At 44.3% G+C, this 17,844-nt stretch overlaps 1 protein-coding gene across 1 annotated transcript in view; it reads right to left on the reverse strand.

The window, feature by feature from the left end:
* Positions 1-377: 377 nt before the first annotated feature.
* LOC141051437 (olfactory receptor 6N1-like) overlaps positions 378-17,844 on the reverse strand; it is a 28,937-nt gene continuing 11,470 nt past the window's right edge. Inside the window, exon 3 of the mRNA XM_073548367.1 lies at positions 378-1,334. Coding sequence (XP_073404468.1) covers positions 378-1,334 — 957 coding nt within the window. The remainder of the gene's footprint in view (positions 1,335-17,844) is intronic.

Below are 17,844 nucleotides of genomic sequence, written 5' to 3' on the forward strand. Positions count from 1 at the left end.
ATCTTATACCTGTAGAATGTAAGTTAGCAAGGGCAGGGTCAAGAGCATAATGTCTTGTAAAATAATCATCTACTTCACACTCCCACACTTGAGATGCCCCGTCGATTAACTTACTGAAAAATGCAGAAACATAAGTTGAGTATTCCAACAAGTCCAAAACCAAACTACTTGGTTGCTCTTCATTTTCTACTAAACTAGATTATATGTTTAAAAATATATTTATACCTTCAATTTTATTAAGTTGTGTATACATTCATGTGACTTTATTTTTTTAAAATTAGGAATATCTAATCATCCTAAAATTATCAAAGACCGTCACGTCATGTGATGAAAATCGCATGACCAGGTCGCGAACCACCAGAAGATCTTAGTGATCATTAAGGATTTTTTTTAATGTGTAAGATATGTTTTTTGAGAGAATCCTTAATATCTCTATTTCTAAAACTGTACATGATTGGGTTTAACATGGGGGTTAACACTGTGTATAACATATCCACCAACAAATCGATGTCTGAGGAATAGAATGGTTTAGGAAAAATGTACATGAAGATTGGAGGCAAGAAGAACATGTTCACCACAATGAAGTGGGAGGTGCAGGTGGAAAATGTCTTACCGCGTCCTTCGGATGAAGCTATCCGCAGGATGGATACGATTATTCTACAATATGATATAACTATTATAGTGAAACATGTGAAGAGCAGAAGGGCACTAAGGGAAGTGCCAATCTTGACATGGAGCGGAGTATCGGCACAAGCCAACTGAATGAGAAGTGGATGGTCACAATAATAATGTTGAATGTCATCTGTTCCACAAGACGGTAATTTAAGAGCTAATATTATCACTACGATTGGAGAAGCAAACCCCAAGGTCCATGACACCAAAGCCAATGATGTAGAAAACTGCCTGTTCATGATGGAATGGTAACGGAGTGGAGAACAGATGGCCATGTATCGATCAAAAGCCATGACAGAGAGGAGGTAACACTCAATGGCATTAAAAGACACAAAGAAATACATCTGTACGAAACAACCCTGGAAAGAGAAGCTATCATGGTGCGTAGAAAACTTGTTGAGCATCTTTGGGATGGTTGCAATGGTGGTCATCATGTCTACTAAAGATAGGTTTCGGACAAAGAAGTACATGGGCGTGTGTAGCTTTTGCTCCAAGGTGACAATGATAAATAGAAGACCATTCCCTGAGATAGATGAAAGATAGATGAAAAAGAAAATAATAAGTAGCAGTATGTGAAAGCCATGGAGGACTGGAAATCCAAATATATACTCGCTGACATGGTTGGAAGAGTCATTGATGGAGTTGATATCTTGTGTTTTCACCTGAGGATAAGAGAAATAGCACTGAAGACTGTGGTGCATACATTTGAAATAAAGTAGACAACATAAACTATATTAGGAAATACTGAGGTTTTAACAGTATCAGATGGCTAACTCAAAACTTCTGGAATACAATGCAAAATCTCTAGTGGGACCTTTAGCTATCACCCATCATGTATAGTAGTAGTCTAAGGCCTCTTTCACACATCAGGTTTTCGCCGTCAGGCGCGATCCGGCGCTTTTGACAGAAACCGGATCCGGCGAAATGCAATGCCGGATCCGGTTTCCCCCCCATTGACTTGCATTTGCGCCGGATCGCGCCGGATGGCCATGCGTTTCATCCGGTTATCGCCGGATCCGGCAATGTGTCGCAAAGTGTCGCGATCCGGCGTCTGGAAAAAACGTCTACTGTAACGTTTTTTGTCTCCGGCGAAAAAGCCGGACACGCCGGATCCGGCGCGTCCGGCTTTTTCACACAATGAAAGCCTATGAGCGCCGCAATGTGCCGGATCCGGCGAAAGCCTGATCCGGCGGCCGGATCCGTTTTTTTGGTCTGAGCATGCTCAGTAGCTCTGCCCACAAGACATATATAAAAGCAAGACAGTGGGACCCACAGCCACACCCAACATGCCACCCAAGACAGCAACCAGGCGCAGGAGAAGGCAGGAGACCACTGCAGCACCATCCGCACCACCACCACCCCAAATGGAGCAGCAAATAGAACATGCTGAGGAGGGGAGGCCAGCAGCAGAGGAGAGACGGTAATTATCAAATAACCCATTCCTCCAAACTAGGGCTATTGAATATCAAGATATTCATTGGCCCTTTGTTTCTCTTTATTCAACAGCCGCCCAATAGATGCAGCAGCAGCAGCAGCAGCAATGGCAGCAGCTTCAACACCACCCACAGGCATGGAGTATGGCCACCAGGAAGACAGCACATCATCTTCTGGGAGCCCTCCCTCGCATCGTCAGCGTTTGACGGTAAGTTTTTATTTCCAAAATCCATCTTCTCTGTAATATATGTCTATTCATGGCCTTTTATTTCAAAACAGGAATCACAAGATGAAGAGGAGCTCCCAGAAGAAGAAGGAAGGGGTGGACAGACACCTGGAGTGGGCTCACAATTGGTAAGTTTTTTGCATCAAACGCAGAAACACAACATCACACTACACACAACACATAGAAAACAATGTTCTGCAGACCACACACAGCAAACAAATGCCTACATCCAAAGACATAACTTTTTTTGTTTTCTTCTCTAGTCTTCCCAATCTGGTGCTTGGCCAAGAGGTGCTCGCAGTGCCTCCCAGGGTCGTCGGCGACAGCAACGCGGCGGTCACCAGCGTGTAAGTATAAATATTTTTACTTTGTTTTTTTTGCACTTTTTATTTCATTTCTTTTGTGGAGGCTAATTATGTTATTTTTGTCTTTTTCTTTAACAGCCTTCACAGCGTGCTCCCGACTCTGACGTTGAGGATGGAGGGATTGATATGGACCGCCTCATTGATCTTGTCAGAGAAAGGGAGCCGCTCTGGAATATGGCTGACCGCCGCCACGCTGACCTGATCGTTACCCGACGACTCTGGGAGGAAATCTGTTCGCTCCTTGTGGGCCGCTGGGAGGACCTCGATGTTCGGGCCCAGATTACAGAGCGTAAGTATATACAGTACCGGTTGCTTGATGTAAACCAGTGTTTCCCGAACTCCAGTCCTCGTGGTCCCCACGGATCATGTGTTCAGGATTTCTATTTACTATGGAAATCCTGAAAACATGACCCCTGGGGACCATGAGGACTGGAGTTTGGGAAACACTGATGTTGTATACTAACCACTCCTTTCTCGTTTCAGGGAACAGAATTGTGAATCGGTGGCGGTCTGTGAGGGATCGTTTCAAGAAGGAGTTCAATAAAGAGATGCGGGCCCCGAGTGGATCTGGAGGACGCAGGAGCAAGTACAAGTATGCAGAAGCCCTGTCGTTCCTCCGTGAAACAATGGTCACCAGAAGGTAAATATTACACACCACATGTGAAAAAAAATGTTAGATGTAATTTTTTTTTTCAGCCAGGGCCATACCATGTCAGTATTTTAATTGTTTTTTTTTCTCTTTATTCCACAGCACGGTGAGCAGCACTCGGGAGCCTGCACGATTGGACCCTTCTGAGGTGATCCCTGAGGAGACCGGCACCGAGGGACACTTCGACCGCCCCGGTACATCTGCACCTTCCCAGCCTTCCCACACATTCGACCCATCTGTCCCATCCACCAGCACAGGAGCATCGTGGCCGCCTACATTACATGAAGCTGCTGGTGAGGAGATCGCTTTCCCTTTACCCCACCCTTCTGCCCCTGCCACCTCTAGTACACCTGCGGGTACTGGGCGGCAGCGGCAGAGGGGTCAGGAAAAGACTTATGCGCCAGAGTTCTTGCATCTGAATGCATCTTTCCAGAACTGTCTAAAAGTCTTGTCAGAGCAAATCTCCGCAGGCTATCAGCAGATCAACTCCAGCATTCTGGAGGTGAAGACACTTCTGCAAACCATGCATTCAGAAGCAAGATCTTCGCCAAACCACACCTTTTTCAGGTCTGTTGTGGAGCGCATGGAAACGCTCTCTCCTGCCCAGCAGATGCATGTAATGCATTCATGCCACGCTGCTCTCCAGCAAGTTACCTCCCAACCTCCTCCTCCTCCTCCCACCACAGTAGTTCCTCCACCTGCACCCCCTCCAGCCACTTTCCATCCTCCCCCTCCTATTACATCTACACCCCCTCCAGCCACTTTCCATCCTCCCCCTCCTATTACATCTACACCCCCTCCAGCCACTTTCCATCCTCCCCCTCCTATTACATCTACACCCCCTCCAGCCACTTTCCATCCTCCCCCTCCTATTACATACCATCCACCTCCAGCCACTTTCCATCCTCCCCCTCCTATTACATACCATCCACCTCCCCAGCACCAGCCACCTCCCCAGCACCAGCCACCTCCCCAGCACCAGCCACCTCCCCAGCACCAGCAACCTCACCAGTACCAGCAACCTCCACAGTACCTGCAAACTCCCCAGTACCAGCAACCTCCCCAGTACCAGCAACCTCCACAGTACCTGCAAACTCCCCAGTACCAGCAACCTCCACAGTACCAGCAACCTCCCCAGTACCAGCAACCTCCCCAGTACCAGACATCTCCCCACTTCCAGCAACCTGCCCCGTACCAGACATCTCCCCACTTCCAGCAACCTGCCCCGTACCAGACATCTCCCCACTTCCAGCAACCTGCCTCGTACCAGACATCTCCCCACTTCCAGCAACCTGCCCCGTACCAGACATCTCCCCACTTCCAGCAACCTGCCCCGTACCAAACTCCTTCCCCATACAACTTGCCATCAACATCATCTGCTCCTACAGTCCCTGCCCAACCCTCCACTCCACCACCCACCACCTCTTCTGCTTCCCACATGTCCACCCATTCTGTAGTTTTTTCCACACCTTCACCTCTAACTGTTCCTTCCCCACAACGATCCCAGTCCTCTCTCCACACTCCCAGTGTCGAAGTGTCCCGCAGCCCCTACAGCAGTATTTCCACCACACACTACACAGAATTATAATGTGTGTTTTTAAATAAAAATGACCAGTTTTATGGTTTCAGTTTTATAGTTTCAAATTTTTATTAAACATGTTTATTAAAATTTTAAAAAAGTTTACTAAAAAAAACATTTTTCAATAAAAGTTAAATTATTTTACACTGGTTGTCTGTCATTTCTTTCTGCGGCGAAAAAGGTTAAATACAGGGTATTTAAAAGGTGAAATGGTATTCAAAACCAGGTATATAACTGTGGGTAAATTTTAGCTTTTTGCCACAGTTGTGTTCCTGGTTGTGTTTGAAGCAAAGTATTTCACCTAAAAAGTTGTGTTTATTGTTGGTGATTTCCTAACAATGTACACAACTTTTGTTAAAAGGTGAAATACTTTGCATAAAACACAACCAGGTACACACCTGTGGCCTAAAGCTAAAAATAGAGACCATGACAAGATAGCCAACTTTGGTTGGCAAAGGTATATACTGTTGGTACAGAAGGTACACAAGTTTGGGGCACAAATCTTTCACACTCTGTCATCCTGCCAGTGTACTCTGCCTTGAGGTGACATAAAGTATAGTGCAAAATTGTCCCTCATTACTGAAACCGTCACAGAACTTCTAGTGGTAATGTCATGGTAATCTTGCAAGGTGGTTTCTTCAGAGGTGTCCTCAATGGAAATGGGTTCCTTGCATATAACAAAATTGTGGAGTACCACGCACGCTTTGATCACCTCGTCCACAGTTTCTGTCTTGAGGTTGATCGCAGTCAATAGGACCCGCCATTTGGCTGTCAGAATACCAAAGGTACATTCAACCATTCTTCTTGCTCTTGTGAGGCGGTAATTAAAAATGCGTTTTGGTCTTGTCAATCCTCTGCTAGAGTACGGTTTCAAAAGGTGTTATGACAGCTGGAAGGTTTCATCCCCTACACAGACAAATGGCATAGGTGGACCAGATGTTTGCGGCAGCGGTCTAGGTGGTGGGAACTGGAAGGTGTTTCCATACAGTTTACGCCCCATGGCAGACAGTTTGAAAACTTGAGAGTCATTGGAGCGGCCATAGGCCCCAATATCAACCGCAATAAATTTGTATTCCGCGTCAGCGATGGCCATGAGGACAATTGAAAAATATTTCTTGTAATTGAAATATTCCGATCCCGATCCAGCTGGCTTTACAATGCGGATATGTTTCCCGTCCACAGCGCCCAAGCAGTTTGGAAACTGACATATCTGTTGAAACTTGTCAGCAATTTCAATCCACCTCTCTGTTGTGGGCTCTGGTAAAAACTCTTCAGCTAAGGAGTCCCACAGTGCACGGCATGTGTACTTCACAATTCCAGATATGGTGGAAATCCCGAGTCTGTACTGGAAATGCAGTGACGAAAGGGATTCTCCAGATGCAAGAAATCTGTGGGGAATTAACAAACAATAAATTAGTTTTAAATCACAGCATTATACCAAAACTGACCTAACACTTGGAGATACAAATTACCACCAACAAGATTGCAGTGAAAGTGTGCTCTGATGCGATCATATCCAATAAATGTGGCTTACCTTAAAGTCACCATCAGACGCTCTGCGGGTGAAACGGAGAAGCGGCAATAGGTGTCCGCTTTTCTTATGAGGTGTGCAATGCGCTCCACCAAGTAAACAAAATTCTCCATTTTCATCCTAACATATCCAAAAAATTTATCCGGGTTTCGTCTAAGGTCCATGCAGAGTGTAGAATAGACCCCACGCGTCATTCTCTTGGCTGTGATGGGGTGGATCCACAAACGTCGTCTACGATGCCTGATGCGCTGCTGTCTCGCTCTCTCCTTCTCCAGAACAATCACCCTCAAACGATTCTCCTCCGCTGTAAAATCCGCCAAATTCTTCAAAATATTTCCAATGACAACATCCATCTTCGCCAGTAAACTTGCTCTTCTCTCCAACCTGCACTTTCTCCTCTACAACCTGTCAAAGAAGGGCTGTAGGAACACGCTATATATAGTTTTCCAGTAGTCAATCCCGTTCGGAAGGCCACAAGGGTCAATTTTAAAAACCGGATCCGGCGTAATCCGTCGAAAAACGGATAGAAAAACGGATGAACCGGATGAGACGGATCCGGTTTTGTCTGTCAAGAAAAAGACGGATCCGGCAGAAAACCGGATCCGTCACATCCGGTTTTACTAAACATTTGCCGGATCCGGCGTTCCGGCACGACGCCGGATCGCGCCTGACGCCGAAAACCTGATGTGTGAAAGTAGCCTTATCGTATGTAGCAGATGGAATTTTTTGGATCATCTCAGGCTTTGATATAATTGGAGATCTAAGTCAGGATCTCCACAAAGGCCCTGATAGAACTACAAAGGATAAAATCTTGTATCAGAGCCAATTATTAGGTATTTAAAAATCCATAAAAGGGTTTTTTTCTATCTCGTTTAATGGATAAAACTGCAACATGCGTGGAAAAGCCGCCAACTCTTCCATTTACCTCATTAAAAATCTTCTTCTCGAAAGACTTTTAATTATTCACTGCTTATTGCCTAGGTCAACAGCCACCTCAGTAAGAAGTGGTCTCCTAAGTAGAGAGCACAGCACTTGTAAGCCTTGCCACAGAGCTTGTAAGCGCTGCTCGGACGCTTGATTGGACTAGGTGCTGTGCCCCTTCTATCTTCCAGTACTGCCTCTGTGTGTAGCATCAAAAAGAGAAGAGTTTTAGTTACTGACTCAACCAAGGTGCTAATCTACATAGTGAATCAACAGGAGAACATTGCCTCCTCCAAAGCAGGAAGTTTGAAAGTAGGAGAGCGGTGAGCTCCCAAAGACAAAATATGGACAAACCCATTCATTCAAGAGAATGATGGGTTTCTATTAGATATGATCAAATTGATTTGCAAGACCTTGGTCCAGAAGTTACATCAGGGTTCCATGGCCACCGAAGCCCTGCAAACTGCCTTTTACCTGCTGGCATCCCAAGCACCGTGACCTCATCTGATTAGCCAGCCTGGTGTGAAATCATGTGTGCATCACTCTGAAATAATGATATCGTACCATGTCTACAAATCAGAGAAGTCACTGGGGATTTCAGCAGATAGTAGGAGGTTTACAGGACTCTTGTCCGGAAAGCCATGAAATACTGATGAACCAGGGTCAAATGAATTTATTTGCTCATCTAGTTTCTATAAAAAAAAAATAACATGAGGAACATTAGGTAAATTCCTATTGAAAAAATCTTTAACTTATGTGGAGAGATTTCTGAAAGCAATGTCTGTATTATCACGCTGTCTCTGCATATTCACTCGGCCATCGCTCCCACGCCACAGCCCCTCGCTGCCCGACAGCCACGGTGGTCACCTCTGACAGGCGCACGGCCGACGGCGTCTTTGCATGCAATGCGCATGCGCCATAGGCCGCGGCCGCGCCTCCCTTCTGCTTCTTGTGCTCCGGCTATGCCTGACCCGGAAGCACCCCCTGACCAATGGCAGACCAGACAGGGGCATATCAGGCCGCTTCCCCCTGAGGGAGGCGCCTGATCGTTGTGTTTCCTAGCACACTGGGCCTCACTTCTTCGTGTGCTTCCTGCAGTCTCACAGTCCCTTTCTCGTGTGCTCCCTGCAGCAGCCTCGCAGTCCGGCTATCCGTGTCTCCTGCTGTACTCCAGTCCTGCCTCCAGTGTTTCTTTTCCATCCTGCTCCAGTCCTGCCGTCCTACTCCAGTCCTGCCTCCGGTGTTACTGTTCCATCCTGCACCAGTCCTGCCGTCCTACTCCAGTCTTGCCTCCAGTGTTCCTGTTCCATCCTGCTCCAATCCTTCCGTCCTACTCCAGTCCTGCCTCCGGTGTTACTGTTCCATCCTGCTCCTGTCCTGCTGTCCTACTCCAGTCCTGCCTCCGGTGTTCCTGTTCCATCCTGCTCCAGTCCTGCCTTCCTACTCCAGTCCTGCCTCCGGTGTTCCTGTTCCATCCTGCTCCAGTCCTGCCATCCTACTCCAGTCCTGCCTCCGGTGTTCCTGTTCCATCCTGCTCCAGTCCTTCCATCCTACTCCAGTCCTGCCTCCGGTGTTCCTGTTCCATCCTGCTCCAGTCCTTCCATCCTACTCCAGTCCTGCCTCCGGTGTTCCTGTTCCTTTCTGCACCAGTCCTTCCGTCCTACTCCAGTCCTGCCTCTGGTGTTCCTGTTCCATCCTGCTCCAGTCCTTCCATCCTCCTCTAATCCTGTCTCCTGTGTTCCTGCTCCAGCCATCCCTCCACGTTCCAGTCTACCGTCTTACTCCATTCCTGTCTCTTGTGTTCCAGCTCTGTCCTGTCATCTACACTTCAGTCCCTCCACATTCCAATCTACAGTCTTACTCCACTCCTGTCTCCTGTGTTCCAGCTCTGTTCTGTCATCTACACTTCAGTCCCACAGTCCTACTCCAGTCCATCCTGAGCCGCCCCTCTCGGTACCGGCTACCGTGGTACTCGAACTCCTGGGCCTGCTCCTAACGGTCCCTGTTATGAATGAGTCACCGAGGAGGAAAAAACAAAAAGCAAGCTAAGCCCAGAAAACCGGAGAGGTTGGTAACTAGCGGATTGCAGACCCCTGATCCTATCCACAACAACTAGCAGTAGCCGTGGAGCGTGCCTACGGTGGTCCTAGACGCCTCGTCATGGCCAGAGAACTAAATAAGCCTAAAGAAAGGAAGGGAAAATCTAAACTGCCCCAGAGCAGACCCTAAAGCAATAGACAGCCTCCAACATGTATTGTCGGTGAAACAAGATGAAAGCACAGACACAGGTAGAAAGATAGGCTGAGCAAACGATGGGGCCCTCGCTAACTAGAAAGGACAGGAAAGAAAAGCTGCTGTCTGCAAACACGCAAAAAACCCTGCCAAAAAGAATGTCCAACACGTCTGATAGAAAAAGGCCCTGAAGTCGCTAGACTGCAAAACACTATATCAGCACTCAGGTGTATTCTGAAGACAGAGCAAAAGAGATCAACTGATCAGAGACAAAATAGGGATTCAGCCCAGTCCCAGCCAGGGCTGGCTGAACACAAAAACTAAGTAAACCAGACAAAAACTCATATGAACAATAGCAGAGAAAACTTAGCTTTAGGAAGGCAGGAACCAAACTGGAAACCAGGAGCCACAGTCAGGAAAAATCACCAGCAAGAAACTAGGTTGTCGGCTGCCTTAAATCCAATCAGAAACTCCTGATGTCCAATCGCAGTCCTCTTCCTCAGGTGGCCGGTCTCTGCCATTTAGATCAGCTTCATTACCTCCCTTCACCAAAAGAGGGAGTCCAGATAGAGAACTCACTACTCCTCTGTCAGCACAGCCAGCTCCATAACCCTCACCAGAAGCCAGAGGCAAACCCGAAAATAAGCTCATAACAGGTCCCTGTATAGGGGTCGGTTCCACCTGGCTGCTCGCCCGGGGCCCCTCGGTGCCACGGCCCAGAGGGTCCACTCCTGGAGATTCTGGCTACAGACCAGCCACGCTAACATGTATGTTCATGGGTCATCATCTCCCCCACAATAAATAGTGTCTGAATTACATTATGCTAAAATAACTTTTATACAACTACATATACTTCACCTATGTAACAAGAGCAAGGCACTAACTACCTCAGTTTGGGATGAAAAATGTGTCATTAGACCCTTAAATAAGTTTGTTTTGGTTACCTTTCTTTTGATCAACTATCAGGTACCACCATGGGCACAAAATTGACCTTAACTATGCCAATTTATTCATGGTACAACATACCATTCTTTCCAAATTGGTGAAAGACCTAGTATTCAGGTAAATATACAGAGATTTTATCTTATTTTATATCAGAATAATTTTTGGGGGGAAATACAGGTATAAGCAATAGAGATAAAGGTAAGATATATCTTGGTAAAAATAACACACAGAAAAAAAAAGAAAAATGCAATTGAAAAGAATTGGCATTTATTACTTAAAGCGAACCTGCCAGTAAGATTTTGTTAAGTAAACTACAGGCATTGTTATGTTGACACTTTTACACTGATTAAAATTATACCAGGGGTAAAGCAATCAGTCTATTAGTTCTTGTGTAAAGATAAGACTCTGCCTACAGTCCCACTCAGAGCAAAAGCATCTCATTAACTAAAGACTTCTAACACTGATTACACAAGAACCACAAGGCGGAATTCTTTATCTCTTAAACTTACTGGGTGCAGCACTTGATTACACAATAACCACAAGTTTGATTTTTTTCACCCCAGGTATCATTTTAATCAGTTTAACACTGCCAACCTGGCAATGCCTGTAGTTTACTTAGCAAAATCTCGCTGACAGGTTCGGTTTAATGATGCAATTTTTAACCCATTTTAGACTATTAATCTCTGAAGGTTATGGTGTTTAGTCTAAAACGTATTGGTGTTGTCCCTCTTTGTGGACTTTTCTTCTACTTACATGCGTGTACTTGTGACTTAAAATCATGCTGCATTTGGGTTTCATTAAACATTTTGTAGTGTTAGGCTCTTTTTCTCCTGCACATTCAACTTTGATGTGGTTTGTGATCCTAAATCAGCTGAGATGAGATCAGAATAAAACAGATAAAATAGCTACAAACTCTCCATCAGATCGTCACAGTGGTACGACTAATGGATTCTCAATTACGGTAGTTAATTCTGCATCCAGCAATAGACAATTCAACTCAGAGTTTATAGGAAGCAAATGGTGTCACAATTTTAATGAGACCCTATTGTAAAAACAATTGTTTTGTCCCAATACATGCATACAACTAACAAACCCTATAAAGTCCCTCCCTCAGTAAATAAACCGCTACAAAGCCAAACTACACTTCACGGATCACATAGATTGTTCGGCCACAAGTTTTTCCTCAAATTTGGAAATTCTATTTTTTTAAGTTAATCAATTTTAATGTTCAATTAATAAATTACCCACCTGTAACCCAGTCCACAACACTGATTGGCAGCTTTATGTAAATATTCGTTTGTTACAGAAAGTGACCAATCATTGGTGTCCGCAGTGTTACACAGGGCTCAGAATTCTGTGCTCTGCTAGAACTTCAGTAGAGAAAATGATTCTATCACAACTGCTGCACCCACTAAGTGATAAAGAAATCTGTCCTGTGGTTCTTGTGTAATCAGTGTTTTACAGTTAACGAGATTCTCCTGCTCCAGATCGGGACTGTGGGAGTCTTATCTACCTGCTCTATGCCAGAGAAAGCAAGGAAAGACCAAGGAGAGACCAAGGAAAGACCAAGGAAAGACTCAGGAGAGACCTGTCCATGGACCACCCTGAATCACAAACATGTTCCTCATCATAGAGACAGACTGTTTGTGCTTCGGGGCTTCCTGTGGGCAGGTCTATCCTTGGTCTCTCCTTAACCTTACCTTGGGCTTTCCTTGGTTTCTCCATGGTTTTTCCTTGGTCTTTCCTTTCTTTCTCTGGCTTAAAGCAGGAAGATAAGACTCTGTCTACAGTCCTGCCCCATAGCACGAGCATATCAGTAACTGAAAACTTCTAACACTGATTACACAAGAACCACAAGACAGATTTTTTTTATCTCATAGCTTACTGAGTATATCAGTTTCTTAATCTAGAACTGCAAGATGGATTTCATCACCCCAGGTATCATTTTCATCAGTTTAACACTGCCAACCTGACAATGCCTGTAGTTTAAATACGAAGAGTAAGAATAAGAGTGACCTAAAAATAACGCGAATGATGAGTTGTGTAAAACACGGTTCTGATTTCCCTCTTCTGACTACTGAACTATTTTTATGTTCTCCACTCCTTTGGGTAGTGGTGGATAGCTGGTCTTTCTATAAAGTTTTCAACAGGATATGTATTTATGTTTGGCACCTACTAAAGAAATAAGATTCTCCTTTAGAGATTTGAGTTAGGACCCAGAATTTGTAGGTTATGCCTTTGGAAAGATCCATGGTATAAAATAAAAAGCTGTGAGGTACGTAAAGCTCCCACACTTACACTTGTACTTACATTTTTCTGGTAAATTCCCATAGCACGAGGCGTTATATTACCGCAGACTAAATCAGGTAAGAGCAATGTCCTAATAATGTAGAGGTATAATGAGTCAGCGGCAGGACGTACCTCCACCTAAACAGGATTTCCACATCGTCTTGGAGACTCCTTTATAAAGAAAGCCAGGAGTTTGCTTTTTTTTCCCATGGGGTTGATTATTGGGATAGTATAGCCACATGGGACTCTTCTTAACTGTTATGTTTGCAAAACATGAAAAATAATTACTCCACCAGAGACCAGTTCTGAAACTCCAGAGTTGATGAAATTCTGAAAACTTGTGACACTTCCCTGATACCATTATACAATTATACGTTAGTATGGCAAAACATTAAAGAGAATTAAATAAAAACACTGTCAGGTGGAAGGATTCAGAGTCAATGCCAGAAGAACCAAAGTTGGGTGCATGCTGTGAGCCACGCCAAGTTTTCCAAAGGTAAAGAACTCCATGAATTTAATGAAGAGAGATCTAGAAACAGATGAAGTCCTCGTCCTGAGCTTGCCTCAAAATGAACTTTGGGCGGTCTTATTACAAATTACAGACTCTTCTTCTTTTGGCTGTTGCCTTAACCCGTTAGTGACATAACCAATTTGGTACTAATGACTAGGCCAATTTTTACAATTATCACCACTGTCACTTTATGAGGTTACAGTTTTGGAACACTTCAACGTATCCCACTGATTCTGAGTTTGTTTTTTAGTGACATATTGTACTTCATGTTAGTGGTAAAATTTAGTCGATATAACTTGCGTTTATTTATTAAAAAAAAACAAAAATTTGGCAAAATTTTTTGAAAATTTTGCAATTTTCAAAATTTAATTTTTTGTACACTTAAATCAGAGAGTGGTGTCACACAAAATAGTTAATAAATAACATTTACCACATGTCAACTTTACATCAGCACAGTTTTGGAAACATACTTTTTTTAGGATGTTATAAGGGTTAAAAGTTGACCAGCGATATCTTATTTTTCCAAGAAAATTTACAAAACCATTTTTTTGGGGGACCACCTCACATTTGAAGTGAGTTTGGGGGGTCAATATAACAGAAAATACCCAAAAGTGACACCATTCTAAAAACTGCACCCCTCAAGGTGTGGAAAACCACACTGAAGAAGTTTATTAACCCTTCAGGTGCTTCACGAGAACTAAAGCAATGTGGAAGGAAAAAACGAACATTTTCACAAAAAATTTATATTGGAACCAAGTTTTTTTTATTTTCTCAAAGGTATCAGGAGAAAATGGACCACCAAAGTTGTTGTGCAATTTTTCCTGAGTACACCAATACCCCATATGTTGGGAATAGCCACTGTTTAGGTGCATGGCATGGCTCAGAAAGGAGGGAGCACCATTTGACTTTTTGAATGCAAAATCGGTTGGAATCAATGGTGGTGCCATGTCGCATTTGCAGACTCCCTGATGTACCTAAATAGTGAAAAACCCCCAATTCTAACTCCAACCCTAACCCTAATCCCAACCCTAATTATAACCCTAACCTCAACACAACCCTAACCCTAATCCCAACCATAACCATAACCCTAACGACAAACCTAACCCTAACACACCCATAACCCTAATCCCAACCCTAACCACAATTCCAACCCTAACCATAATTGCAACCCTAGCTCTAGCCCTAACCCTAGCCTCAACCCTAACCCTAGCCCCAAACCTAACCTTAACTTTAGCCCCAACCCTAACCCTAACTTAAGCCCAACTCACTTTAGCCCAACTCTAACCCTAATGGGAAAATGGAAATAAATACATTTTTTTATTTTATTATTTTTACCTAATTAAGTTGGTGATAAAGGGGGGGTTGATTTACTATTTTTTTTATTTTGATCACTGTGATAAGGGTCTATCACAGTGATAAAAATGAACCAATAGGAAAAATATTCTATTGTTGCTGCGTGCCGGCCGGCAGATCTCGGCAGGCGCACAGTGCCTGAGTCTGCCATTTTCTCCCAGAAGAAAATGCCAGCAGCCTGGGAGACTTCACGGGGGGTAGCAGGGACAACAGAGGTTCCAGGGGGTATCGGGGGACCCTCTTCTCTCTCTTCTGATGTGCGATCACATCAGAGGAGAGAGAAATTAAATGGAAATCTGATTTTTTTTGTGGTCGCCGTTATACCATTAATAACGGCGATTGCAACACAGGGGTGGATAAAAAACGACCCGAATCATGTTCTATGGTGTCTCAGCTACCCCAGTAGCTGAGATCCTGGAGAAATTCTGACTCTGGGGGCGCTATACCCTTATTCCTCAGCACTGTTAAAAATGGCGCTATGGTTTAAGTACCCTTAACTGCCGCCATTAAAAGGCATATCAGCAGTTGTTAAGGGCTTAATTCTTACCATGACTGTCATTTTAAGCATTCCCTGTCTGATAGTATCATTGTCATCACCTCCATTCTTGTCGTAGACATGTTTGATGTGGCACAGAGGACTGGCTGTCGACCAATTCCCAGCATGCAGGCTCATCCTGCAGAGCTCATTTTGAATCTCTTGACCTGCTTGGACTCCATGTAGCCCCTACTTCCATCTTTTTAGGCTACCACAGATGGGTCACAACAAAGTTGTGGAGAACTTTGGCTCAGCCCTGTTAGCGGACGTTGACTTGAGTCTACAAGCAGAGGAATTTCCAGTGTAGTCTGCATTTTCTAGACTTTGACTACAGTTTCAATGGCCTAGGCTTAAATGTTTCCATCATTGGTCTTACTACTTAGGTTGGATATAAATGCATGACCACTAACACTGCACAGATTACACAAAATTTCAGAAATGCATTTTGAAGCTATGTTCAGTTTTTAACTATGGGTATTAATCCAGTCTCCATGACGCTCTGTGCAATGCTGTTAAGATTGGCCATAATTCATCTACTGAGATGGCATTTGTGACAAAACAAGAAGACCTCTGGTTTTCATAATATCAAAATTAGAAAGTGGATATTAGAGATCTTCCATGCCATAGGAACAGTGGTGGATTTTGCTTGAATTTCCAAATGTCCTTCTCATTTTTAATATTATACAAGAAGCAAACTGCTCAAAAATAGTATCTGAGAAACGTATTAATATCAACCATAGGATACATAAACACCACCAAAAGTATCTCTTCTGCTCAATGGACAAAATCAAATTTAGTTCATCCAAAGGCTACCCATTCTGTTACGGACCAGACAAGGCTGAATAGATGTTATCGAAACAAGCCACAACCACAAAATATATGGTAAACAAGCTATGGCGCTCTTGGTCTTTGACTAATTTGATGCCCTGCTGTCTGTGTTGAAGAAAACCAATCACCTCTATTAAATATTCAAAGTTCTTCTGCTAGCTATGATCGTCCTTTATCTCAGTGTGGTTGGACTGACCCAAACCAAGTTATTGGATGCCAAATCGATGTAGATAAAGATATCAATAACATAAAGGATCAGCTTTTTCCCAAGTAGTAGCAAGAGCTTTGATCGTACTATAACAGTAGAACCCCCACCCAGGAGTGAAGATCGAGGTCCTCAAGGCTGTTTGTGCCAACACTCAACAGAATGCTCAATGGAATACTAAGTAAGAATGCCTTTAGGATCATGCAATCCCAGAAACTAGCATGTCTCCCAAGGGCAGGAAAGATTACTACTGAAGAGGGAGCCTGCCCGACACTTCTCGATACTTCATAGAGCATCAGGATGTTCACTCGAGTATCCCGGGTGCTCAAGTTCCCATTACAAATACTTTGCGGCCTTTTTTCAGCCACTAAACATTCAGCAATTGCATGCCAATCACTGCAATGCCGTAGCTCTGATAAGGACTGTTGGTTTAAGGCTTCTGCAGCAAGGCCTGTAATGGACACTTTTCTTTCTCCAGCTCCTCTCCCAACTCGGTTTCTGGTTTGCTGACCATCATTTGCTCAGCACACTGTACCCCAGAAACAGTCGGGAGAGGAACTGGAGAAGGGAAAGTGTACATTACAGGCCTTGCTGCAGAAGCCTAACACCAACAGTCCTTAATCTCTTCTATTACCTTTTAATAGTACTCTTAGCTGCTTATAGTGTAGTGACAGCTGCTGGAGAAGGGATAGTAGTGCCTAGTACAGTCCTTGCTGAAGAAACCTAAAACAATCCTTATCAGGGCTATATCTATTCTTTTCTATTAATACTGTTCTTAGATGCACTTAGTGTAGGGAGAGTTGCTGGAGAAGGGCTAATTTTGAATTAGAGGCATGTAGGCAGGGGGTTATTGTCTTTCAGTCCTTCCTGCTGCAACCTAAAACCAAAACTCCTTTTCAGGCATCCATCTATTCTATTCTAGTCCGTATTAATACTGCATTTAACTGCATACCTAATTTAATATGTGCAAGGTGTATGGTAAGGGACAGGAAAATAGACGTGCTACTGATGGTGCACACAGAGGCTGAGGCCGTAGACTAGGTGAAACTGTGCCTGCTGCAGGAGAACAAGAACCACGCTGATCCACGTTGTAACAAATGGAAGTGGAGGCAGAGATGGTGAAGTTCACATTCGTTTTTTATTTTTAAAATGGAACCTCGGGACCACGGTCCGGGGGGCTCCGAAGGGGGCATAACTAGTGAGTCCGGGGTATCCATAGTAAAGTCCCTCAGACAGGACCAGAATGGAATACCCGGAGGACACAGGTGCTACCTCCAGTTAGACCCTGGACACGTGGCAGCTGTCCCAGCGGGACCAAAAGGGATAACAGGAATAATAGCAGAGTCCATAATGAGACGGGTTTTGGATCCTGGAAGTTGGTGAGTAGCTGGCTCCAGAAACCTTGTCACAGTCCTCAGACTCGGATAGCTGTTGGCAGAACGGGATGGCATTTGCACAGATGATTACCGAGATAGCCAGGGTTATCAGGATACAGATGTTCTGTGAAGACAGATAGCATGAGAGAAGGCACAGAGACTGCAAACGCAGGTCAGACAGACTAGCAACAGA

Source organism: Dendrobates tinctorius, unplaced genomic scaffold (genome assembly GCF_039654945.1).
Source record: "Dendrobates tinctorius isolate UK_male_01 unplaced genomic scaffold, ASM3965494v1 ptg000157l, whole genome shotgun sequence".
Taxonomy (NCBI): Eukaryota; Metazoa; Chordata; class Amphibia; order Anura; family Dendrobatidae; genus Dendrobates; species Dendrobates tinctorius.